This window comes from Lagopus leucura, unplaced genomic scaffold, assembly GCF_019238085.1.
Source record: "Lagopus leucura isolate 7727_CA_CO unplaced genomic scaffold, USGS_WTPT01 Super-Scaffold_1, whole genome shotgun sequence".
NCBI lineage: Eukaryota > Metazoa > Chordata > Aves > Galliformes > Phasianidae > Lagopus > Lagopus leucura.
In genome coordinates, this window is record NW_024962250.1 from 31124370 (window position 1) to 31150330 (window position 25961).

Consider the following 25961-nt stretch of genomic DNA (forward strand, 5'->3'; position numbering starts at 1 on the left):
GCTCCGCCCCCAGAGGGACGCTCGGCGACCAATCCATAGGCTCTCCTCTGCCGACCCTAAGAAAGGGCATGGGGGCTCCTCCATTGGCTGGGAATTATCCCACGCCTTCGGTAGCCCATTGGCTTGCGCAGCTTGCAATCCTGTCCCCTCGGCCTTGTGATTGGTCGGTTCTAAGGCCGGGGCAGACCGTTGCGGGACTGCTCCTCGCGCTTAGCGGACACTGAAAAAGACGGGATTGGTTGCTGGAGTGTTCTACCGCTTCTCATTGGCCGCCGCGCGGCGGCCGCTCGGGGCTCGCGCGCTGCGCTCCGGTGACGTTGACGTGACGACGCAGCGAGCGGCCTGGCCTGCTTCCCAAGATGGCGGCGCGCAGAGCGCGGGGGCCGCGCTGTCGTTAAGAGGCCCGGCGCTCCACACCGCTCTGCTGTCCCGCGCGAGGCCTGTGAGTGCGCGGCGCGCGGGCGGCATCTCCTGGGCGTAGGTGGGTGGGAGTCCGGCCCTGAGGCACAGGGCAGGGGAGCGGGGGCGAGCGGGGGTACCGGGAGCCTCTGCGAGCCGGGGGAGGTAGGACGGAACCGGGCGCGAAGGGCGCTGCGTGAGGGAAATGCGAGGGAGCCGCGATCGGAGACCCGAGGGCTTGGCGGGGCGGCCAGGAGCGCTGTGTGACGGGTGGGGGGTGGGGGGCGGGGGCGCGGTTCGCGGTGAAGGTTTTGGGGCTGCGGGGCCGTGCAGGCGGAAGTGCCTTTGGCTCTGAGAGGAACGGGCCTGGCTCGTTAAAAAGCTCATTAAAAGTCGCGGCCGAGCGTGAGGAGGAGGAACCGTAACGGCTGTTAAATGAGGGGGGAGCCGGAGAGTGCTTTAAGCGGCTGTGGACTGTGTGTGACAGGGCTGTCAGTGGCACGGGGAGACCTGAAGGCCCTTCAGGGTGGCACGACGTGCTTTCCTTCCGACAGAGAAACTTGCTGAGTTTAGGAGAGATGGGTTATTGCTTTTTCTTCTTTCTCCTTCTGGCTGTTCGTTTGTCTTGCCATCCGTTTTCGCAGTGGAAACATCTGGAAAATCAAACTTCATCAGATTTGAGTAGGCTTACTCCTGGGTCTTCCTCTGACTGTTTTGCTTGGAGGAAATCTGTTGCGTCATATTGTAATGGGCATTTGTTAGTGGAAGCTTTGCCAGTGTGCACAGCAATTTGGGCATGGTATCTGTAGTTTATTGAATTATAGTAGAAATAGCCTTGTGCCCAGAAGAAATAAAGGCACCTCTGTAAATTGTGGAAGGGCTGAGCGCCACTAACAACTCCAACACCAGAAAGCTCTTTGCAGAGCTTTAGTGCTGTCTGTATGGATAGGTGAAATGCTGGTCAGCATGCTCTAACTGTAATCTGCTGCCTTATTTTGGTGTGATTTTAGGTGGCACCTTACCACACAGACCTATCTCAGTTGTCTTGATCTTCATGTGTGAAAGAACATTAATCTGTACTGTACTGTTTTTTTTCTTAAGTAACTCAAGTGCAGATCACTTCACAAAGGTTTTAGCCAAGTGTTGCCATCCTGGTCATGTTTTCAGGAGACCCACTGGGTGTTAAAATTGTCTTCAGGCTGACCTAACATACGTGTCCTGGTTATGAAGAGTGATCTGATTTCATCTCCTTCCCTCAGCTGTTCAAATCTTGCTGCTGCCATCACTAAAATGTTTTTTTCGTATTTTGTGGGCAAAATGGATTAAAGTTGTTCTATAGAAAAGTAGCAGGTACTTTTGATAAAACGTTGTAGAAGTTTCTCTGTCAAAGAATAGCAAAAATAATCATATATATGTTTGGTCTTTGAATTGCATTTGCAGTATACAGGGAAGATGAGAACACGTTAAATATTACCCATTTTTGAGCATGGAAAAAGAGTCCCCTCCATTTTAAAATATGTTCTTTTTGCTTTTCTTAAAGGTACTGAAGCTCCTAACCAGAAACTTTTCTGAAAACTTAACCAAGCAAGAACAGTTCTGTTTTAATAAATGAAGGAGAATAAAGAAAATTCCAGCCCTTCTGTAAACTTGGCAAATCTGGACCATACAAAGCCATGCTGGTACTGGGATAAGAAAGATTTGGCACATACACCTTCACAGCTTGAAGGGCTTGATCCAGCCACCGAGGCACGGTACCGCAGGGAGGGGGCCAGGTTCATATTTGATGTGGGAACACGTTTAGGGCTGTATCCTTTAAATTCCTGATAGAAACGTGTTGACGAGTGGGGGGTTTGAATAGTTAAATATTGCAGAAAATCTGTGGTGAGCTGTTCAAATGTTTCTCCATCGTGAATCAAAAATCTTTTTAAGTGCTGCCTTGTAGTTTTAGCCATTCCTTGGGTAATCGAGGTGTTTTCTGACTCCCATTGGCAATAGAGGAGCAAAAGAGTACAGTCTTGTCAATTATGGATATTCTGGCAGTTACCAGATGTGGTTTCACGTCATGTAATTCACACAAATTACATGATTCCTCAAATTTTGAATTTTGTGTTCATTTTTCTGCATATTTTAACTTTACAGATTCTAACCTGTGATCCACCTCCCCCTGCTTTTTCTTTCTTATAGGTTGGGATCTACAACTTTGTATATGTTGGTAATTTCTTCCCATTGTCTCACCTCACAGATACCACTTAATTACATCTTTAAATCCCACGAGTTCTTTGTTTAATAAATCTTGAAGATATAATTTTGCATTTATTCTGGCAGGGAAGAGTAGGGAGCGTGTTCAGATGAAAGCTGTATTTGTAGGTATGAATGTTTAGTAACTGTTTTCTGCAGTAACAGTTTCATGTGAAGCGATACTCATACGAAGTGATACTTTTGTTCCCCTTTGTGCCTATTCTCTGCTTTTGAGCTTTTTGAGGTCAGTGGTGCTTGTCATGCAGATGCCCATCATGGATGTGATGTGGACTTTTCTTACTGCCAGTAAACACTTGAGGTATCAGCTGCATCCGGACTGAATTTGCACTGAGGGGGGTCGTGGCTTCTGTTTGTCCTTTAATTGCAATGTTTTTCAGCCAGTCAGTGAATGGACAGCTGCTTGAGATACTTGGTACATCAGAGTGTATCTTTTCCATTGGGTATATGTGGTTTAAAATTTGTTCTGTCACTCGCTTGAAGTTCCTTATCCTGCACCACAGACACTATGATACTCTAGCAACTGGAATCATTTACTTTCATCGGTTTTATATGTTCCATTCCTTCAAACAGTTCCCAAGATATGTAAGTATTTACCATATTGATTACCTAATGCCATGATGATGTGAAGGATAGGCTATCTGAAATGACTACAAGTCAAGGTATTACTGCTTGCCTCAACGATTAAAAATGAATTTTTTATCTCTTAATCAACATAACTCCTGTTTGTTCACTCATTTTTATGGTTGGAAATGTGCTTGTGTTGGTAACATCTTGCTGATGCTTTTCTGTCACAGCTGATACAAGACAAATTCTACTTAGGGTCTCTAACCAAGAAATAAAGTTCTATGAAATGGTCAGTCCTCCAAATTCTGTCCTTTTCTTTGAGACTGAAAAGCTTAAATTAACACTACGGTAATATTAGAAGTCAATGTGCTTGTTAAATCTCTTCTGGGAAACTTCTACGCATCTGTTAATGGAAACTGACAGTGCTTTAATAATGTTGTACTGTACTGAATATGCAGACAACTCTTTGAAAGCACTTTTATTTTTCAGGTGACAGGAGCCTGCTGTCTCTTCCTGGCAGGGAAAGTTGAAGAAACACCTAAGAAATGTAAAGATATAATTAAAACAGCCCGTAGCTTGCTAAATGATGTACAGTTTGGACAATTTGGAGATGATCCAAAGGTAAAAAGAAAATACTCACATTGAACTCATTTTCATCCTATTGTACCCAGCAACACGACAGGCCTTAAAGCACTGATTGGTTTTCGGTTGTTGCAGATTTCATGTTGAACATGCATTTGTGGCTCTTCTGGGTAACGTAGTAGGAATTATGAAAATAATTCTTGCTAATAGAGATAGTTCTTGCTAACACAAGTGAAAACTACTGCAGTAAGTGTTTATATAAAAGCCTTATATTTGATTTCCTGTGAGCTCTGGTGTTATTTTGCAATTTAAAATAAATCTGGAGTCATTGTGGTCAGAGCTAGAAATGCTGTCAAGACATAAATCACACTTAATGTGGCTTTAGGAAAGAACCCACTGCAAATCTCAAGTCCAATAAGAGAGCATCATCTCAAATATTTTAAGGTTCTTGTTTATAGTACTTAGCAAAACTAAGCTTCTCTCAAAAGTGTTGCTGATGTTTTTTTGTAATTACAAGACAGATCTAAAACTAGAGAGATACGGTGGAAGCTTACCTGTTTGTTTTGTGTATTGGACAGTTTTATGCTATATCTACTTCAGTTCTTTGTTGCACATAGGAAAAGGAATTTAAAACACAACTGCCCTCTGCCCCAAGTAACTCTGAAGAAAAAGTGTCTGGATTTAAAAGAGTGATTAAGTTGGAAAGGTTTTTCTTCTCCTTGGAGACAAACCCTAATCAAACAAAAGCAGGCAAACATGTTTGCGTGGAGATGCTCTGTAGTCAGACTTCATACCAGCATAAAATATCTGTGAGTAAAAATGGGTCTGATATTGTGGTTACCTTGTTGTGTGTTGTAGGAAGAAGTGATGGTCCTTGAAAGAATCCTACTACAAACAATAAAGTTTGATTTACAAGTGGAACATCCATACCAGTTCCTTCTCAAGTATGCTAAACAACTCAAAGGTAAAGTGCTATAGAGTGAGCGAGTGCTGCCTGTCCTTAATTTGTGACATCTTATTTACATTAATAGTGCAGGTGTGTTCTGCTCCAAAGAGTTTGCTTTTCTGATAACTTTATTTCTTTTACCTCTTCTGATTGTTTTTCAGGAGACAAAAATAAAATTCAGAAGCTGGTTCAAATGGCATGGACATTTGTCAATGACAGGTGAGATGGTACTGGGAAATGTTCTGGAAGTTAAATGGTTACTTACCACTAATGGTTGCTTACTCTATTCTGTGTTGAAATATTTCTTCGACATTTCTTTGCTTATTATGTGTTGTCTGCTCATACTGAGGACAGCTGAGTTATTTCTTGATCTAGGTATTTTTTATTTCTACCCTTTTACTGCAGAAGTAGTCCATTAAAACCTTGATATTTTATGGGAACGACTTAATATTGCAGTCAGAAGCAAAGAAAGAAAAAAAAAAAAAAGATGTTTATTGAAAGGACCAACACAGATTACAGATGTCAAGACAGAGTTTGGCTTCTTGCCCAGCCTGAGACACGTAGCTTATTCTGTTCATTGCAGGGGAGTTGGACTATCTGATGATGTTTAAGGGTGACTTCCATCTCAATAGATGCCATGAATCCAAATACACTACTGGATTGCATGCCAGAGGATAGCAGCTATACTCTCCCAAGTTTTGTACACTAATCTATTTGGGATTATGTGGTGTTTATAACTTCTTAAGTATCCCATTTGCTTTCAGTCATCTGTAGCTTGCTGTAGAGAAAATCGATTTGAACTACTGCATATGTTACTATTTTGCTGCATCTAAGAAATAGTAATGAACACATCAGTGAGCTGTCAGGAACTTAGTTGGCTTGTTCCTATGGAGAAGAAAAAGGGAAAAGGGGAAAAAGAGGAAAAGAAGCAAGAATCACAGAATCATAGAATGGCCTGGGTTGAAAAGGACCACAATGATCATCTAGTTTCAACCCCCTGCTATGTGCAGGTCACCAACCAGCAGACCAGGCTGCCCAGAGCCACATCCAGCCTGGCCTTGAATGCCTCCAGGGATGGGGCATCCGCAGCCTCCTTGGGCAACCTGTTCCAGTGTGTCACCACCTCTGTGTGGAAAAACTTCCTCCTAATATCTGACCTAAACCTCCCCTGTCTCAGTTTAAAACCATTCCCCCTTGTCCTGTCACTGTCCACCCTCATAAAAAGCCATTCCCCTTCCTGTTTATATGCTCCCTTCAAGTACTGGAAGGCAACAATGAGGTTTCCCCAGAGCCTTCTCTTCTCCAAGCTGAACAATCCCAGTTCCCTCAACCTTTCCTCATAGGACAGGTGCTCCAGCCCTCTGAAATGTTATAGTTTACTATTAAAAACCAGTGGCTTTGATTATGACACGAATGTACTCAATTGCTATCAATAATATCAGTTAGTTTAGCATTAACTTTGACAAAGGCTATCCAGGGGATAACCTCTGACAGTTCTTATGGTTTGTTTTAAAACTCCAGATGGGTTGTTTCACAATTTCATGCTGGCTGTTCTACTTTTTTAGTATTTTACATTTGCTTGAAAAGCGAGCAGAAAATCTAAAATCCAATTTGAGCATCAATCCCTAAGCAGTGAAATGCAGTGACAGCACACTTCAGTAGCAGTGAACATAAACACTGTGGTTAGTTAAAGCTGCAGGTGAGACTGCTTTGCCATGTGGCTGCCCACAGTGGAATATAACGCTGCCTGTTGCACTCCCAAGTCATGCTAGTTTTCTGTTTTAGAATTGCAAACTTTGCAGAGTGTGATGTAGAACTTCTGCGAGCATCTGCTCTTTGTATTCTGTGTCTGAAAGTGCTGTGGTAAAAGAGCACAGTGCAGGAACAGCTTAGTTGTGTAAACTCAGCTTAACTCACTTAAGTGGCTGTTCTAGGTTTCTCCATTGAATTTGTCTGAGATGTTTCACAGAATCACAGAATGGCCAGAGTTGGAAGGGACCTCAAGGATCACAAATCTCCCAACCCCCCTGCCACATGCAGGGCCACCAACCTCCCCATTTAATATTAGACCAGACTGCCCAGGGCCCCATCCAACCTGGCCTTGAACACCTCCAGGGACGGGGCATCCGCAGCTTCTCTGGGCAGCCTGTTCCAGTACCTCACCACTCTCTGTGTAGAGAACTTAAGTTCTTTATGTTTAAGTGTAGTGGGAGTTGATGCAGTTATAGCTGTTGCGCATTAAATTTCTATTTGTTTTTTTGTATCCCAGCCTCTGCACTACTCTGTCACTGCAGTGGGAACCTGAGATCATTGCTGTTGCAGTTATGTACTTAGCAGGCCGGCTGTGTAAGTTTGAAATACAGGAGTGGACTTCAAAACCAATGTACAGACGATGGTGGGAGCAGTTTGTCCAAGATGTTCCTGTTGATGTTTTGGAAGGTATGAGAAACGTTTGCCAAAAAGAGAGGAGTATTTCTTTCAGCTACGTGATCTAAATCACAAGTAAATGCATATTGCTTTCTTTATGGGCCTTTAGTGCTGTGTCCTAACCAGATTTTTAATTGAACTTTTTAAATGATGATTTTAGTCTGGTTATCATGGTTAGTTTTCTGATCAGTGTTTGCTTTGCTAATCATTTAATTTGTTTAGTTTATAACACAGCTAATTAGCTGCTGATCTGTGATGCGTTGTTTTGGTGTGGCATTTGTTTGTTTTCAGTTGTTATTCCTTTTCTCCCTATTTTTAAATGCTCAGTTCTGTGAGCACTGGAACTAATGCAGCCTGGTTTCTAGCAAATTACACCAGGGTTGCTGTCACTGAAGTTTATTTTCAGTAAAAAGCTTAGTTGATTATGGTGAGCTAAGTGTACATTATGAGTCCATTATAATTGAGTTTTCTTTCTTTCTTTTTAAAGACATCTGTCACCAGATACTGGATCTGTACTCGCAGGGAAAACAGCAAATGCCTCATCATACTCCTCATCAGCTGCAGCAGCCACCATCTCTTCAGTCTACACCTCAGACACCTACAGTGCAACAATCACAGCAGTCCCAGGGTTCAGAGCAATCGCAGACTCAGCAGCAAAAAGAGTCACAGCAGTCATCACAACAGCAGCAGCAGCAGCAGCAAACACAAGCACAGCAACCTAAAAAGCCTTCTCCCCAGCCAAGTCCTCCTAGACAGATTAAAAGACCAGCAGTAAGTTTAACTTCGATCTTCAACTTGCATTTTATTTTTAAGCTCATCTGATGTCACTTTTATTTAAAGGCTCTGTCGTGCAGCAGCTTTGTTTGCTTTAAGGATCAGCCTGGTAATTAATTTTTTATGGTAGACTTCTGTTATATGGCAAGAATGTCAGCGTAGAGCAGTCTTGACAGTTCTGGCGTACTGTACTCTCATTTCACTTGAGGCAAAACCAGGTGGACAGGCATCTAAGGCAGCATCAGCTACTGAGGTTTGTGGTTCTGTGCCATCTGAATTTGTTGTGTTACTGTTGAGCAAGCTTAATTAAGGAAAGGTGTCTATTTTCTGTTACCACCTCATCGTTGAAAATAAGAAACTTCATGAGCAATAGAATAATACTGTAAGTACTCCAGATGCTTTTACAAGGTCTTTTACAAGTTATATTTTACAAAGCATAGCCTGCTGCTAGAGGAAGAAAAGCTGTGCTGCCAAATATGTGGTTCTTGCCCTGAGTACTAACTTCAGAGTTATTCAGGATAGAAGGCTGATTAAATGTGTTCAAGAGCTTGAAAACTGAGAGAGCTCTTTATAGACGGTGTGTATTGGTTTTCATGCTTTTTCTACTGTCAGCACAAACCCTGCTTGGGTGGTCGGATCTGCAGGGCAGGGAACTCTTTTCTTACTTTCAGTCAACAAAAATATGTAGGATAGTTTGGCACTTTAGAAATCGTAGACAACAGCTGGGATTTCTCTGGGTGTCTCCATCCCAGTTGGAAGTTTTAGAAATGCTTGTTCTAAATGTCTTCATTCAAAGCATTACCAATTGCACCCCATCCTATGCACTGATGAACTATCTAAAGGGGACAAAAGCAGTGCCTTCAGCATGAGCAGTGCTTTCCGGTCGAGTCCTCAGAGCACTTTCTTTGAAGTCAGAGGTTGAGTTCCACCATCTAAGAATTAAGGAAGGGAATAAAAACGCAGATAAAAAGGTGAGCCTGATGGAGTGCAGGCATCCAGAACAAAAATAGAGTAAAGTGTGACTACAGAACTTTGCTGTTCTTCTAGAGAACAGCAAAAATTGAGAAAAAGAAATGCGATGATCTGAACTCATCCTTTCTCCAGAAAACATTCTGGGAGAGCAAAATCTGTAACATTTGAACAATTTACTTGGTGCTTCTGAAATATTCTTCAGTTAGATGAACCACAAACCTTTTTAAAAATGTTTGCCTCCTCCTATAAATAGGGCTTTGCATGACATCTCCTTCACTTTGTATGGAATATAAATACACTTCATTCCTGGAGGCTAGATTTTCCATTTACATGAGCTCCTAGAACTGCATTACTTTTTACCGAGCCAGGATATTTTCAAGCAGCTGAGGCATTGGCCCGTGACTTACAAGCCCATAGTAGCTGCCTCAAGCATATGCACACGCTCTGCATCTCTAGTGTTGAAGAGCTCTTGAGTGTTCAGTTGATTTTGCTAAAAATACACTCGTGAATCATGAGATATAGACAGTAAGCTCAGTTTGATTAAACCAAAAATTATTAGTGGGAACACTTTTAATGCATGGAGAAATGGCACTAAATGAGCAATTCCATTATGACGTGCATAAAGCTTTTTATGAATACTGTAAATAAGAATTAGCATGCTAATAACACTAAAGTTAACTCTGGTCCAGTTGCTCTTTCCGTCCTTGTGGCAGTTGGGATTTAAGACTAAGTGACATAAGACTAAGATTGTCCTTAAAAAGCAGGGAAGCGGCCAGAAGGTGGCTGGAGATAAGTTGAATTGACTGTCAAAGGGATACAAGATTGAAGAAGTCTTAAGCAGTCCTCAGGTACCTTTGGACAGCAGAAATCTTGAGAATGCTTGGCAGAATGAAGAGGAATTCACTGTCCTAATTGGAGTGAAATGCCATTCCATTCTTCCTGCAGAAACTGAAGTGATGGGAGCTGAGCAACAGTTGGTGAAGACAGAACCACGAGACCTAACACAGTCCCTTGGAAAAACACTCATTCAAAAACTATGTACCCTTCTAACTTTTATCTTCCTTTTAAATGGCTTTCTACAAAAAAAAAAAAAAAAAGTTGTTTCCTGATTTGCTTGCTTTTTAGAATGTTGAAATGCTTTGTGTTTTGCAGTAAACACCTTTCTTTTCTCCTCTTCTTTTTTTTTTTTTTTTTTTTTTACTACAGGCCGTCTCTCCAAAAGAAGAAACAAAGACAACAGGTAAATGCCAATATTTGGTTCCTTTCATTTTATGTAAACAGTGCAGTCCTAAACTATTTTAGTATCAATGCTGTATCTGTAAATGCATGCTGAAAATATTTTTTAAATGTTCCTAACTGGGAAACTTGTGGAAATGGAATATGTGTGCCCCAGTAGTCCCTTACTACAGTTGAGTCAGTAGACCTCTCACTAAACTTCGCTACTCTTAGCATACAACTCTTCATCATTTGGAGTAGTGCTTCAGCAAGCTGTGGGACCCTGAAAAAAACTGACGATGCCACGTCACTGAATATCCACACTAATAAGAATTCTGTTGGTAATTAGTGACATTTTAATTGGCTGCTGGCATGGGTAAAAAGCATCTCCCATGTTTGCGTCGAGTAGCGTGACAGATGGTGACTGTTAGAACGGGACTGTGCGGGGACTTGGGAAAGCACTGCAGAGCCACGGCTAATGAGGAACTTCCAAATGTGTTTCAGAACCACCACCACCATCCAAAATTCCCAAAATCGAAACTTCACATCCACCAATACCTCCTCCACATCCACCTCCAGGTAAGCTTTGATTTTCTAAAACACATCTACTCTTGCAGTTAATCTTTCATTCATACGGCTTTAGAGGTGGAAGGGAGGACGGGGAGGAATTTGTTGCCTTGATTAAGCAGCTTGGCAATTAAATGCATTAGGTGGATGAGCACAAGAAAGAATTTCATTTTAGTAGTATAGGCTTTTCCAGAGAGAAGGAAAAAAAGTTCTGATGGAAATAAGAGCATACTTTGTGGGCCAAAGCTCTGACTTTTAAAGGGATAGAAGAATGAAGCAAACTCCAGCATGCAAAAAATGACAGACTAGCAGGCCTAGGACTCATGATATGGAAAAGGATGGCGGATGCCTTACTATCAGTATAGCTTCCAGCTGTCCTACAGAAGACCTGCATGCTACATCTTTAATGCAGAAATTGTGCAGGTACGTAACTTCCAAAAAGTAAAGGGGATGCTTTGCTGTGTCCCAAAACTGGGCTCTGTCTGCCAGAGAGCTTTAGCTCTGCACACGTCTTACTTTCACAAGTATACTGCTGTAAAAACTTACTTACCTCCAGTGCCTTGACAGGTTAGCAGTCCTTCCACTGACCCTTAAATATTACAAACATTTTACAGAGCATGGTCTGTAATGTAACTGTAAGATGGCCGCTTCTGACAGAAATACAGGAGAGAAAAACTATGCTCTGAATTTATAGTAGGAACATCTTTCCCCATCTGTTAAAAACTCATTAAGAATAAAGGGATTCTTCCAAAGATCACATTCATCATTCCTTCCAATGTTAATTATTGAAAGCACATCTTAAATCCAGAGTGATAATGGCAGTGGGCAAATGGAGAAATTATCGCCTGTGTAATGCAGTTACACAGTTACAAGTCCTGGAAATGCTGTGCATCACAGCCAGCATCCCCACCGTGCAGCATCTAATGGTGCAGCTGTCCTAGAAGGCAGGTTTGCTGTTAAAATGATGGCTGTTTATATGAGGCAGATCCTTTTGATGCAGGTAACAAACCTGTTCCCTTTCCTACCTAAAATTTTCCTCTTAAAATTTGCTTATATAAGCACATCATTGTGTAAGCACTGATACATTATAACAGCCTCTCTTGCCTGTCCTTTGAGGAAACAGCTCTTGAAATCTAATAGTATTTATTGACCAAATGAATAAAAGGACTGGAAGACTTACATTCTGTTTAGCTTTGTCAGTTTAGTTGATGGATGTCCCTGGAAACAACTGTCTGCTTCTAAATAACTTTTCCTAGCTGAGCAATGGTTTTAGGTGCTTACATGCACAAGTAAGTTGAACGTCAGAAGCCCCAAACCATTTTGCTTGGGCCTTTTGATACAGACTGTATCAAACCATACAGAGATGTTGCCATGAGGTTATTCATCTTACTGTAGAATTCCTTACTTTACAAAGTCTATATTAGAAGGGAAACACATTCTTATTTGAAGGTAATTTAAAGGACATTCTTAATGGAAATGGCCAAATATAGTTCTGTGAAAATCTGACCTTTCTGTGAACTTCATCAGACTGTCGTGTGTTGAGCTCCCTGAAATTAATCAGTGGAACAAAGCTGATCATATTTCGTATTCTAAATAATCTACAGCAGTTTTTTGCTTTTTATTTTTTTTCTGTTAAAAGACTTGAGACTTTGGCCTGTATTCCTACATAGTCCTTCACAACGTGGGAGGCAAGTGAAGTGCAGAGCAATCCCAGGGCACCCCTTGGAGTATAAAAGGGCAGAAAGGGGATGGGATGCGTAGACAAAAGAAGTTGGAAGCTCTTATCAGAAGCTCTTTGATATGCTGGGTCTCAGGACTTTTTAAAAGTGTACCAGTTACGATTCTCTTCTTCCAGTCGGCTGATTGTAGAACAGTATTTATATGAAAACAGTAGGAAGAAAGGAAGATGCGTTTGAGAGTGGGAAAACTGACCAGGATCTTTGTTGTACAGTTAAGTTATTTTCTAATGACAGAACAAGGTCTGACCGTGTACCATATGGCACTCAGAGGCTTAGGAAATCGTTGATTACTCTTTTGATAAAATAACTGGAAGAAAATACAGATGTAGTGAGAAGCTATTGCCACCATCAGTGAGATTTTCTTTTCCAGAGCGCAAGCCTCCTTTGACAAGTGCAGTTTCCATGGGAGAAGCAGAGCCATCTACTGCTGTGGACTCGGTCGATATGCCGAAGGTCCAGATTCCTCCCCCCGCTCATCCTGCCCCGGTGCATCAACCTCCTCCTCTGCCGCATCGCCCCCCGCCCCCGCCCCCCACCAGTTACATTACGGGGATGTCTACTACAAATTCGTACATGTCAGGGGAGGGTTATCAGAGCCTTCAGTCCATGATGAAAACAGAAGGACCAACTTACGGAGCTCTGCCACCGGCCTACGGACCGCCGGCTCACCTACCGTACCATCCTCACGTCTATCCTCCCAATCCCCCGCCACCCGTTCCCCCTCCGCCTCCCGCGTCGTTCCCTCCCCCCAACATCCCACCTCCTACTCCCGGATACCCTCCCCCACCTACGTACAATCCTAATTTCCCACCTCCCAGGCTGCCTCCCACCCATGCGGTGCCACCTCACCCACCACCTCCGGGGCTGGGAATGCCCCCGGCCAGTTATCCCCCGCCCGCCGTTCCCCCAGGCGGGCAGCCCCCCGTACCGCCTCCAATCCCCCCGCCTGGGATGCCGCCCGTAGCAGGACTCGGACGTGCTACGTGGATGAGATAGCATGAGGTGATTGGCACGGGATCCCTTGGTGTTGAGCAGGCAGGAGGAGCTAGCCAAAGCCTGCTTTGTAAAGATGGGGAGGGTAATTTGTATAATTTAGATGAAGAAATGAGACGGTGAAATGAAAATTTAGCTGACCTGTTTGCAGTCTTGTTTATGGTGAGTTATATAGGCTTCTAGATTTTAATGAGCTTTGCAGTATCTATTCTAACTTTATACATTTGTCTTAAGTTTAAATTGTCTGAGTTATTCCAGCACTGGATTACTTTGTACTAGCAAAAACCTTAACCAGCCATATTGGCTCAATTGTATCAGTAAGAAGTAAATTTCCTTCTAGAAATCAGTGCCTATTTTTGAGTATCAGAATAGCCAGATACCATGGAATTTCATCTATAATAAGAAACTTCATTTTTAGTAATAATTAAAAACAACACAATGTCGAGCATAAAAGCTACTTTATTTAAAGAGAGATTCTGAATGCTGACTGACTGGAATCGTTTTGAGGTGTTTGCCTTGCTGATATTTTTGTTTTGGAATGTACTGGTATCTTAAAGTATTGTTATGTTTACACCTATTTGCAAATTCCTGTACATAATATATATATTTTCTAAGTGTGAAAGTCTGAATGTAACAACCTACTGTGATGTACATCCTGGTTATAAGTGGGACTAACTCCATTCATGTCATCTACCCAAATAAAATTGGTTCTGAACTCAGCGGGCTTCCAGGGTTGTCGCGTTCCTCAGTTTGTAACTGTGATTCACACTTCACTGTATTCCAGCGGCTGCCGCCCAAGTCTTATTCATCAGTTTATTGAAAAAGAATGTATTTTAATTTATTCAGCTAGAAGTATACACTATCACAATCCATCTCTTACTTCATTTGTACTAAAATATTTCAAATGAATGTTTTACACACATTATCAAAAAAATCTGTACTAATACTTTCCGTCCCCAAAAAAGCCAGAGTGGTTCAGTAATAGGTAAAAACGCGTGCTAAGGTCTAAAGAATTCTGCTATGTACACAACAGCGGGTGCTAACTTTTCCAGTTCTTTGAAATTCATATACAGAAAATAGAGCAGGGCTGTAAGATCACGGGTTGAACAGAAATCAAACTTTAAACTGATTTCTAAAGCAGCACAAATAGACTTTCCCCACATTATGAAAAATATACAATTTTATCACTTTACAGTCACGCACTTGGTTTGCAAAAGATCAGTAGTAACTCTTCCCCCGCAGTCTCTAAAAAGATCAAAGGTCACTTTAACACTGGTTTATTTCAATAGCTAATATTTGGATACAAATGTGCCGTTCTCAAACAAGGTTGTGCTCAGCAGTCTTAGCAAGGTGCACAGAGCCGACTGCAGCTGGTTACACCACAGCGTTCCAGAGCCTTCTACAGAAACGCTGCTCCCTTCAGTCGCCCCAACCAAAGCCAAGGATGTCATTTCACTTCCCTTCAAGCAAAGTCCATTGGTAACGCTGGATGCTTTCTTTGCTAGAGGATTGCAGAACCTAGGGCTTCAGGCTTGAGGAAATCACACTTGGTCTGCTGCTCAACAAATAGCAATTCAGTGGCCGTGATTTCAAGGGAAGCTCCCCTCCAGTGTGATGTACAGAAACTGAAAACTCAGCATGGATCCATTAATTTAAATACGCAGATAATTCGGCTTTCAGACAACTGAAAGTTTAGCATCCAGGTCATCCTGTGAAGTCACCAAGCGTTGGTTTAATCCACGAAGACACTTTGTAGCTCAAATGGAGTTCAGAGCAGCATGCCTAAATACCCTCAGACAGCACCCTACTGTACAGCACTGGTGTTCTGCAAAATCAACGCGCATCTTACACCAAAAATCTATGCTGCCAACCAGAACCATCAATAAAACAACTGTCACTTCAAGAGCAGCAAAGGCTGTTCAGCAGGACTACTGGCTCCCCTGAGAAGTGGCTCTTTTGGCTTTGCAGCACTACTGGGCCTCAATCACAGCACTGTTTCCCATGGAGGAGAGCTCTGCAGGTGGAACAAAACAGGCTTTGCTTGTAGAAAGTGATACAGGGAATACTTAAGAGAGAGCTACATAGCTGGCAGGGCTGGTAATCTGATCAGCAGAGCTCCTGTCTCCTTGAGAGCGCTTGCTAGTCTTGATATAGTCCTAAAATAGCAAGCATGTCATCAACAAAATTAACACCCCAAAAACTCTGGCAACGTTTTGCTGTTTTAGTTAAAATTCAATGACGTAAATTAACCTTATTCCCAATATGATTAAATTCTCTGCTTAATCCAGAGATTAGATGCCACCAAAATTAAAATGGGCTTTCAAGCTGACAGAAGCTACAGTAACCCTCTGTTATGCATTCCGTGCTCAGGAAGAACGATGGTCTGATTTATCTGATTTACCTTTTCTGGTACAAAAAGATACAAATTTTGCAGGGTGAAGAAAGGTAATCCAGGGTGACTACAGACCCGAGGTTAAAACACGAAGCAAGAAGGAGGAATTCAGGAAGCTTCTGCAGATGGCAGATTTTAAAGGGGAGTCGTAGTCCTGAATGGATCTTTTCCAGACTACACTGGGTATAAATATCACCAGAGTTAGAATGAGCAAGTTCAGTGTTTGCTGACTGAGCAATAGTGAGAAATACACTACAGGCTGGCAGTGTGTGTGTGTGTGTTTTGGGGGAGGTCATTGTTCTTCACTTTTTTTGTTCTGTTTTGATTTCTGCACTCAATAATGAGGTGGTTCTTAACGGTTAGCACGAATGTTGGTTGCATTCTGGCTCTGTTTTTGTTGCTTACAGATCTAGGCTCTGACACCACAAATTCTTTACCCAGGCAGCTGGTTATACTAATTACCATGGGAGCAATTAGCTGTTTCCTATCTCGCAGTGTGGGCCTCCTGATATTGTATTGGTGCTCCATATTCATCAAGTAGCACAAATGAAGGACTCAGCCGGTAGAGCAAAGTAATTTAAGAGGAAGAACCTGTCTCACTAATCCATCTGCAGCTGTGACTGAGTCCTAGAGAGGATAAGACGAAAGTAATGGTGTCTGAGGTCATTAAATCTTTGAGCTAATCACTAAAATTGATGCAACTTCTGAAGAGAAGGCTTTGATCATTACATGTATCTGTCTTTTACATTTATTTTACACCAATGAGCTTAAGAAACAAGTTCAGCTTCCTCGCACTACTGGGAAATATGGGAACACTGAATGAAATACAAGAACAGCTGCTGTGATAGCTTGGAAGAGAAGGAGTGAGGTTCAGATTCTTACAGCCATACAAGCGGTACTGCACAATAGCAAAATATAAGTCCCATTGTTTTATATACAACCACTTGAAGAAGAAAAAAACCACTTGTTTTGGTTCATTAACAAAAATAAAGCTTCAGTGGCAGGAAGTAGTCTCACCAGACAGCCTGTGTTTACTGAGCTTTAATCAGCTCTGCAAGGTTGTTGTTGTTGGGTTACCTTTCACAGTACCCGACAGAGGAGAAGGATCCAGGGAGAACATTAAAAAGAATACCCAAATCTTCCACAGGTGAAAGATGAGCTGCTCTTGAAGATACTGTGAAAGCCATAAGCACTGTTAGGATGGCAGTTTCTGCTGAATTGCTTAGTAGTAAAAGCTTACAGGAACAGTGTTGCCATATTTGTAGGAAATACTGATGTGTGACAAAGTGACTTCAGTTCATTCACATGACAGCTGCAGAAATCTCATCATTTGTTCATGAAAAATAGTTCATTAACAGCTCATACGGCGTCTCAAGCTTTTCTGTATGCTGGTGTGATGAGTGCCACCACACAACATACACAGGGGGGCAAAGTGCTTTCATCTCACTGCTCAGCGTTTTACACAGCGCCAGGTGAAAACAGTTCTGTTTCTTCCTTCACAACAAGCACTTCCAAAAACCTGCTAGCAGCTCAGGAGCCTGACAGCCCATCAGCTGGGGAATTCAAATTGCTCTTTGCTCAGAAGGTTCCATCAGGTGCTGCCTGGAGCCGCTAACCTAGCTGTGACTCACTGACAAGCAGGTGGGCAGGAGCAACACAAACTGTGACTTCTCCATGGATTAAGGGTTCTTCTTGTTTGTCTTCAAAATGCTCTCAAGTTAGTTAATTCTAAAAACAGACCATACAACAAAGCGGGTTTGAACTACAATACAAATGATGCGAGTCTGGTATGACTGGATGGTTACCCATTGAACATCAGTTCCAGAGCACCACAGCCTGGAAATCAGGCCTTTAGCTGCCGTATTTACACTATTGACAGTTACAAAAAAAAAAAAAAAAAAAAAAAAAAAAGCCAAAAAAAGGAAACCCTGAAAAAACTCAACCCCCAACTCCCACAGAACGGGCAGCCTGAAATAGTGAGCTCTGCCCCTCGGAGTCTTCACAGAATCACCTCCAGCCCACGGGACAGCACTCCTACAACGGCCCCTTGAACTGGTTTCCCGACAGATGTTGCCTGATGGAGGGTTTGGAGCTTGCAGCATCGCCCAGCTTTCGCCAGACAACCTGTGAGGAAAATATACAGGGCGGGGAGAGAAAAGCAGGAATTAAAACTCAAAGGCCGCCGAGCTGTAGTAGAACGCTTACTATCAGGATCCGCGATTTCCCATAGCCGGGCTGTAATTCTCAGCAAGGCCACTTGGTGGCCCCGGTGCATCAGTTTCCATGGGAAAGCCATTGATGCATTTTTCTAATTAGACTCTCGAAATTAGAACCATTTCTGCCTGAGGTAATAGCGCAGAGCAAATACACCGGGTTCAGAAGTGAAGTTCAATGTTAGGTCAGCGCTGTCATGCTCACTGAAATTATGTTACCGTGAAGGGGAAAGATAAAGAAGGCATTAGTTAAAATTATACATGAAGGATTTTCTAAAAACATACATTTTATCACCAGTCACTGCTGGGGTGAGAGAGGCTATTTCTAAAAAATACAGAACTGCAAAGTGCTTTATAGGTGCCTTGAGTCTACACCAAAATAATATTTAAAGAAAAAAAAGCTGATGGCAGGCAATTATCAATTAGGCTGTTTGTGAGCACGAAGTTTCCACGTTTTACCTTCCCACTGCCTGGCTAAGAGAAGATGTGGCATTAAGCAGAGGAAATATCCCAAAAATCTGACCCCATTTAGTCCGTGCTTGGCTTTGCTTGCAGGGATCCAGTGACGCAATGAAGCATCTCAGCCCTTGCCATGGATGCGTGCAGTGATTAAGCTCTGTAAGGCACACTTGTGTTCTTCACACCCCGTTTAGGATTTATGTGATTTTTTTTTCCCCCTTAAGATTTTCCTTGCTGTTTGCACGCAGGGAAGCGCTGTCTTTGTTCTTTCTGCCTCCCATTGTATCCATAAACCAACATACAACAGCAGAACCATCCCTACTGAATGCAGTAGCACTGTCTTGTCACCACAGCATTTTGTAAGACCCCACTGCAAGCAACTTCAGAATTTAAAAGGAAGATTAGGCTTCTCTCTGCTGCTGTGAGGTACAAAGCGGTGCCACTTGTGCTGACCTCCAGCACGGACTTCTAAAAGAGAAGGCTCCATGAGCATTCCCCTCCCTGCTGCGGGAGCTGCTGCTACCGTCAAACAGCAAATCCCCATCTGCACACGACATGCATTTGGAGCCCTGCTCCTGCAGAAATCCAAACCTCTTTGTTCAAAGCCAAAACACAGTCAAGGTACTTTGAAGCCAGAGGTGGTGGCCCAGCAGCAGACACAGAAAGCAAGCTTTTGGGATGAATGCTCCCTGTACAGTATGGGCTAAGCTCAGTTTACAGTGTGGTTGCCAAACTGGTTAGCGGTGCTAAAAGAACCCCACACATCATAATGCTGCTCAGTGCTTTCAAACAACAAGACTCTCCCTCTGATGTCACATCTTATGGTTTAGGCTCAAAGCCATTCAGGCTGTACGGCTTTGAACACAGCAACCAAATGCTGCTCAGCCCAAACGGAGTCCCTATGGGCACAGTTGGAGCAAGCTGCAAACAGGACTCTCGTAGCCAGGGAGAGCCCTTTGCAGGGCCGGTGGTTAGCCAGAAAGCCACTGCCTTTCAGCAGAGGGGAAGTATCTGCTGAGCAGCGGCTGCTTGGTGCCGTGAATGAGGCATTCAGATTACTGACACCCAAAGCAGGCGACAGCAGAGCCCAACCCTCCCCTAGTGCCTGTGGCTCTCGTATCAAACTGGGTTTGTATGCAGACCAGTGATCCCCCCTGCCTACAACAAAAGAACACAAAAGACAGTGCTAGAATTACTGAGATGCATTCTTACATTACACATTTCACGAACAATCGCCTTCTCCTTTTCACTCAGGTCTTCTTCATAGTTGTCCTGCATTTGCCTATCCAAATTTTCATGGACCTCGAGGACCTAGAAAAAAAATATTACAAAAGTGTTGTGCTCCACAAATAATGAATACAATGCTGAGTGTCCTCAGCAACGTGTCAGAATCACAGAAGGGTTAAGGCAGGAAGGTACGTCTGGAGGTCATCTGGTCCAAGCTCTTGCTCCAGCAGGGCAACCAGAGTAACATCACTCATGAATATTTAAATTAGTAAAGTTCATAAAGCCTTGAGACTCAAAGATGAGAATGAAACCATGCTGAGGATTCCCATTCTCTCCCTTTCTGCCCTGACAGTTTGCTTGTGTTCTGCTGCCTGCCTCATATGGCTGACACCACAGCCCCAGGCACCACACGGCCTCCAGCAAAGCATGCTTCTCCATTCCTCCCTTCTGCAGGAGCAGAGCTTCTTCACTCCCTTCCATTTATCTCAGGTGTGGGGCAACTGTGGTCAGCCCACAGTTCTTAGGTCTAACAGCTTAACCACCTGAAAGCAGAGGTGCCACTGAATAACAGAGCACTGCACACCATTCAGCTGATGTGCCTCCAACCAACCATGAACTTTTAGATCTTAAACACACTGAGTCAATTTCACTCACTTTTGGCTGAAAATTGTTTTTAACCCATTTAGTTTCCCCAGGGAACCCCTCAGAGACCCATGGTGACAGCGTGCAGAAACCGGCTGTTATCCCTGAGACTTGGTGCCCTGAGATCCTGATGCAATGTGCAGCTCTCATTCATTGCCTCTTCGAGCCAGATCCAGCCAGAATGAACAGGGGATGGAAACAAGGGGAAAGCAGCATCCCAGGTCTGTATGCTGACTGCTCTCCTCTGAAGGTGTCTTTCCCAGCACAGGACTGCAACCACAGTGCATCCTCTCCACATCCCCACACCCAGGACTGCAACCACAGCAACAGGATAAAACCTGCTGGCACTGATCAGCAACAAACGAACAAGGGATGTGCCCAAAGAGGTATTTTGTGCACGGAAGTGCTACAGCACCCTGCCACCAGCAGCTTTGTAGGAGTGAGGAACCAGCTTTCCTTTCCATCCTGCTTGTGATTACAGGGCTTTTCCCACAATAGTATCAGGAGGAAAGCACTGCAAAAACAGGAAATGTGGCTGCAAAAGCACAGCAACAGCATGAAAGAGTGTGTGGGAGAGGATCTGAGATTTTTCAGAGTGCTTCTGATAGGCAGCTACCAGGGCTGCCTGCTACTGCAGCTCCACTGGGAGCCCTCGAAGGCACTCACTGGGCCCTGCAGGGCAGCCAGGCTGACCAGACAGCCCAAGCCTTGCAAGGAGATGGGGTCATGGCTCCCTGCATACTGGAAAGCAAGCACAGGTCACAGCAGCCAGAGTGCGTGAGGAGGCTTTGTGGCCTGCCAGCTCCATCAGCTGTTAGCACCTCCCAGACCTGCAGAGAACCAGGTTTCCTTGTTCTGGCTCCAACATCGACACCCTAGGCCTCACAACCCAGTGCCAATGTCTGTGGGCCCTGCAGACATCACTCAAGCTGGCTGGCAAGCAAGTACTATGGGCAGCCCTGGCCTGCAGCTGCACACTGACCCACAGATATACCTGTGGGGCAGCCCAGAGCCCTCAGGCAGCCCAGAGCCTGCCCACACCCAGGCAGCTCTGCACGAGCCAGGCCTGGCGCAGTGCAGGAGCTCTGCAGGTGCGTCTGCGCTGACCTACATACCTTACACTGCAGCCACCCCAGTGGGTGGGGAGAGCCTGAAATCATCACACAGCTTGTGGTCCCTTCCTCCCCACCAAACACCCCCACACACCACACCCTACTGCAGGTGAATCTGCGTGCAGGAATACTCCTGAAGCTCCCAGGGACCTGCAGACATGGTGTGAGGACAGTTTTCTTGCTGAGGTGCCCAGCACTGGCTGCTCTACAGAATGGGATCCGAGAGCAGATTATCTCCTGGTCTGGTTCAGCACAGCACTCCTACTGCACTCCAACTGTGACACATACAAAAATAGGTCATTCTCCTCGGGCCCTTAACCTACTTCCAAAATTCACCAGCTCATTCAACCAACAGGCCCAGTTCCCACCTTTACACAAATCAGGAACAGCCGTATCCTTTTTAAGGGGAGAGGAAGGGCGAAAGAGATGTAAAAAGCATGTATGTGCTGACGGAGAGAGCAGCTTTTTTTTTTTTTTTGCTAAAGAGGAGGGAATTAATTATTGATCCGGCTGGACCAGCACATCGAACCCGCTCCTCTGGAGTCAGCGTGCCCCTGACGCCGTGCTGCGAAGCTGTCTGCAGCTCAGCACTGCCCGTGTCTGCAGGGCAAGTGTCAAGGGCAGCCGTCGTTCACCACAGTTGAAGATCACATCAGCTCCAGTGCCTGCTGCCACCCAGCCATCAATCTTGCAGGCAGAGGAGTCTCAGAGACAAAAATAAACTGTTTTTCTACGGCTTCCATTTAAAATAAAATTGCATTCCCCAGGCCGTGAGGTGTGAAGGGGTGGTGCAGCCCGTTCAGCCCAGTGGAAATGTCTCATTTCCCCTGGAAACCATCCCTCACAAGAGACACAAGCCCTCTTCTGACAGGTGTTTTGTCAAGAAGTGTCAGCATCTTGGGTTTGCAAAGCCCAAACCAGGAGGATAACACTCAGATGCCTATCCCAGAGAGGCATGCTGGGAAGCAACACACTCCAAAGAGCACAGCCTGCTCTTGAAGGACAAGCCTAGGAGTGCTGACCCAGCCCGATCCATCTTTGAATCCTGCCTGGCGCCACATCAGCTGCTTAGGAAGGCCCAGGTCAATGTTCCTCAGGTTACGCTGCTGGGCACCGCAGCTGGGCCTTCACATAGGTTGTCTCTGGCTCAGCTAAAAGCATCAGCTGCCATTCAAAGGCTGGATTTGATTATATCTTCCTTTGATTTCTGCCATGTTTGAACCCAGGAACCCACAGCAAAAAGACAAGCGTACCCCAGGCTCACACCATCCCCGGAATTTTGTTCTTCACTGAGCATCACTTCAGCACACGGCCCTTTGCAGACACCTCAGTACCACATTATCTCCTGAGCTGCTCTCAGTCGAAGGCGAGGTGTCGAAGGTGACTTCTGTGCAGGGGATGGGCCAAAGACAGGCAACACTCCCTGGTTCCTAGCACCTCCTGAAGACAACCTCTTCAACATATTCATCAATGTGCTACAGACGTGCTGCACTTTGCTTCCAGTGAGCACGCTGGCTCATCTTGCTGCCTCTGTGTCACTATGTAAACTGTGAGGAACACCTCAAGTATATTTAGTTCTCTTTTGTGACTGCACTGATGTCTGTGACCAAGACGGTGTCACCTCAGTCACCCAGTCCACCACATCCCCTCCCTTCTGCCTCAGTGTGCAGCCCTCACAGGACCGTGCACGGCATATTTAAAAACAAAACCCACCAGAGTCTGCATGACTGCAGGAAGGCTCTGAAAGAGGCTCTGAAAGTTTGGGTCAGCATTTCTCTGAGAGGAAGGACTCTGATACTAAGGAATGCTTTCCTAATGGTGCAAGCCTCGCTGATTTTATAGATCTATAGGTCACATGGGAAACACGGGAAACACATGGGAAGCACTGGGAAACATGGCACAGAGCAGAGTTCTGTTTCAGCAAGTGAGAAGTCTGTACATCCTACTAGGCCTCTTCTCTGGTTTTGGCAGGGCCAAATCCTGCCTCCCTCAGCATCGGTGGGAACAAGAATTGTGTGCTTGGTGGATCAGCGCCCACTGCGAAGAGCCCAGAGGAGGTGAATTATAGGCTAAACATTGTTTTCTCACATTTGTCTCCTCCACATCTCCCCACGTCTTTAGCAGGTTTGCTCAATGCCTAAGAAAAGTGCTTTGATGTTCAGTGAGATACTGAGATGTAGCATATGTACCTTTTATTCCTGTTAGCTGAAACAGCTGTTAGGAGTGCCAACCTGTCATCTTGCTCCGTATTTAGCAGGTGCAAATAAGCAAAAACTATTTCAGAAGCAAAAATAAAGAAAACTCCAAAAGATGCTCAAGGAAGATCTTATACTAAATTGTAGACAACATTTCATCCACAGAGTGACTCAGTTGCAGGAAAGAAAAAAAAAAAGAAGAAGCCTAGGGAACATCACACAACTGAACAGAGCTTCTCTAGTATTCAATGTTGTATAGACAAAATGCAAAGGTCATGAGCTGTACCACGGACAGGGTCTAGGCTGGTAGCTGCATCCGATTTCCCACATGCAAGGGCTGGCACTGAAAATGTTCCCAGTTCTGCAGGGTGCAAATAAGACCAACTCCATCTGCTGCAGCATGTTGCGGCCAAAACACATTATCTTCCACACAGATTAAGATCCATGATCAGAGACCAACAGCCTCGATTTTATTGTGTCATATGAAGTAGGGGGAGGAGAGGTAGAGACCACAACCAGTTTCCTCAGTCCCTTCAATGTGCAGCTGATCTTTTGGACATAGGCTACAGGGAGGAAAAATAAAAACCTCCTCTCTCCTTGTTGCCACTGACTTAGAGGAGAATTTCCTCCTCACTTCACATCTGAGAATATTTTTAACCCCAGGTGTGTGAGCAGGACACATCACATTATGCCCTGTGAGATGTGATGGCTGTGCCACCTGCTTTCTGTCCCCAGCTGAGGCAGTTTCTAGGGTTTTGACAAACGTACCCCACCAGCCAAATCACAAAATCTCAGAGAACTTCTTGCAGCCCTTCCTTGTGATCAACAAAACCCCAAAGCAGAGGAATAGTAATAACAATAACACGGGCAAACAACCGGCATCCAACTTCCTTTTGAACCCTTCACATGCAACATTGTGCCAGAATCAATTTCCAGTTTCCAAGAATGTTCCTTATTAACTTCATAATCCTTTCCGTGAGCTTATCAAACTACACCTTAAAAACCATTTATGTTTCTTGCCCTTACTTGGAAATTTGGTCCCATAACCCCTACAGCAGACAGAAATGAAGGTACTGTATGAGACTGAAATGTTCTGCTAGGCATCAGTTTAGCAGATATATAAGCAAGAAGGAACTTACTAAGAAAACACAGGAAATATACATGGAGGCAATTGAACAGACACTCCTGGAGCTCCTCTGGGAAGCAGTAAAAACTGCACTAATGGTAATTTTTAAACCCTGATGATCCTAGACACCCTCCTCTTAACACCTCCAGCAGTAGCAGCTTTCATTGAAGGTCTCCAATGCACATAGTCACATGTGATCTTGCTGTACTCCAAGTATTTGAAGCAATCATTACAACTCATGATACAGATCCTGGCTATTGATTGCATGCCTCAACACCAACTTTCCAATTCCAATTGTCATGTTCCCATGAGTTCTGCCTGTCTGGGGTTAGCTGCATTGCATTACACTGCATGGTGCACAGCAGTGTGGAGACTACAGGCATCCTTACCTTCATGGCGTGCACAACAGCCTCTGGTTTCTGACCAACAGGGACGTATCCTGCTGCAGGAGACGAAGCAAGATCAGCTGTCATGCGCGCTGGTCCCTGTTTAAAGAAGAAAAGAAGATATGTTTTAATTGCTTTTGGGTTATTTTATCAAGGAGGAAGAAAATATCCATTAGTCATTGTATGGGAACTGTTGATCACGGCCTGAACCTCTGATTGACCATCTGAAGCAAGCAGTGAGTCAGCCCTGGGAGCACACATGAAGGCAAATCACCTGTGCTACCAGGAAGGGATGGAGCCTGGCTCCACCTCTCCTAGATCCCACTTAAGTGTTGACTGCCACCAAGAAGGGATCTCTCTCTGAACATCACTCCTTGTGGAGCTTACTGTGAGCCTATGACACTGGTGAGCATTTCCATTTATTTTTATTATCTTTCCATCACAACAATCTTACTAAGCCTAACCTTTGCACACCTATTGACTGTACAGCCATCTAAAATTCAGTCTTCTTCAACCACCTGCAAAGATGAACATACCACTATGCCCCCCAAAATGATTTTATCTAATGCCACTTAAGCCTGCCACCACTAAGTCTGTGTATACTCAGGCAGGAGATCACTTGGGTTTAAACCTAAATTGGTTCAGGAAACATGTTTTATTCATTTCAGATAACTCTGCATAAAGTTACAATCAAATGGTCCTCATCCAAGGGAGCAACACAAAGATCTTCAGCACAAAGAGGTCATTTCTAAGAAGCTGTACACATGAAAGA

At 44.2% G+C, this 25961-nt stretch overlaps 2 protein-coding genes across 3 annotated transcripts in view; one reads left to right on the forward strand and one right to left on the reverse strand.

The window, feature by feature from the left end:
- The first annotated feature begins 346 nt into the window (after nucleotides 1-346).
- CCNK (cyclin K) lies at nucleotides 347-14156 on the forward strand. Of its 2 annotated transcripts, none has more exons than XM_042889931.1 (11): nucleotides 347-481; nucleotides 1940-2204; nucleotides 3159-3240; nucleotides 3712-3843; nucleotides 4663-4768; nucleotides 4912-4969; nucleotides 7020-7189; nucleotides 7665-7948; nucleotides 10130-10163; nucleotides 10643-10717; nucleotides 12815-14156. In XM_042889931.1, the coding sequence occupies exons 2-11, from the start codon at nucleotides 2008-2010 to the stop codon at nucleotides 13438-13440; spliced, it is 1764 nt and encodes a 587-aa protein (XP_042745865.1). In that variant the 5' UTR covers nucleotides 347-481; nucleotides 1940-2007; the 3' UTR covers nucleotides 13441-14156. The 2 variants fall into 2 exon arrangements, with proteins under 2 accessions (XP_042745865.1, XP_042745778.1); XM_042889844.1 differs by having other exon boundaries at nucleotides 347-442.
- Nucleotides 13877-25961, reverse strand: part of CCDC85C (coiled-coil domain containing 85C) — a 101202-nt gene continuing 89117 nt past the window's right edge. Inside the window, exons 4-6 of the mRNA XM_042890046.1 lie at nucleotides 25193-25288; nucleotides 19714-19812; nucleotides 13877-17953 (exon numbers count right to left, since the gene is read on the reverse strand). Of these exons, the coding sequence (XP_042745980.1) occupies nucleotides 17864-17953; nucleotides 19714-19812; nucleotides 25193-25288 (285 nt within the window). The 3' untranslated portion in view covers nucleotides 13877-17863. The remainder of the gene's footprint in view (nucleotides 17954-19713; nucleotides 19813-25192; nucleotides 25289-25961) is intronic.

Coding starts and splice junctions, on each gene's coding strand:
- CCNK (XM_042889931.1), top strand. CDS start 2,008: ATGAAGGAGAATAAAGAAAATTCCAGCCCTTCTGTAAACTTGGCAAAT. Junction 2,205..3,158: donor GTGGGAACACGTTTAGGGCT/GTATCCTTTAAA, acceptor CCTGCACCACAG/ACACTATGATACTCTAGCAA. Junction 7,190..7,664: donor TCCTGTTGATGTTTTGGAAG/GTATGAGAAACG, acceptor TTCTTTTTAAAG/ACATCTGTCACCAGATACTG.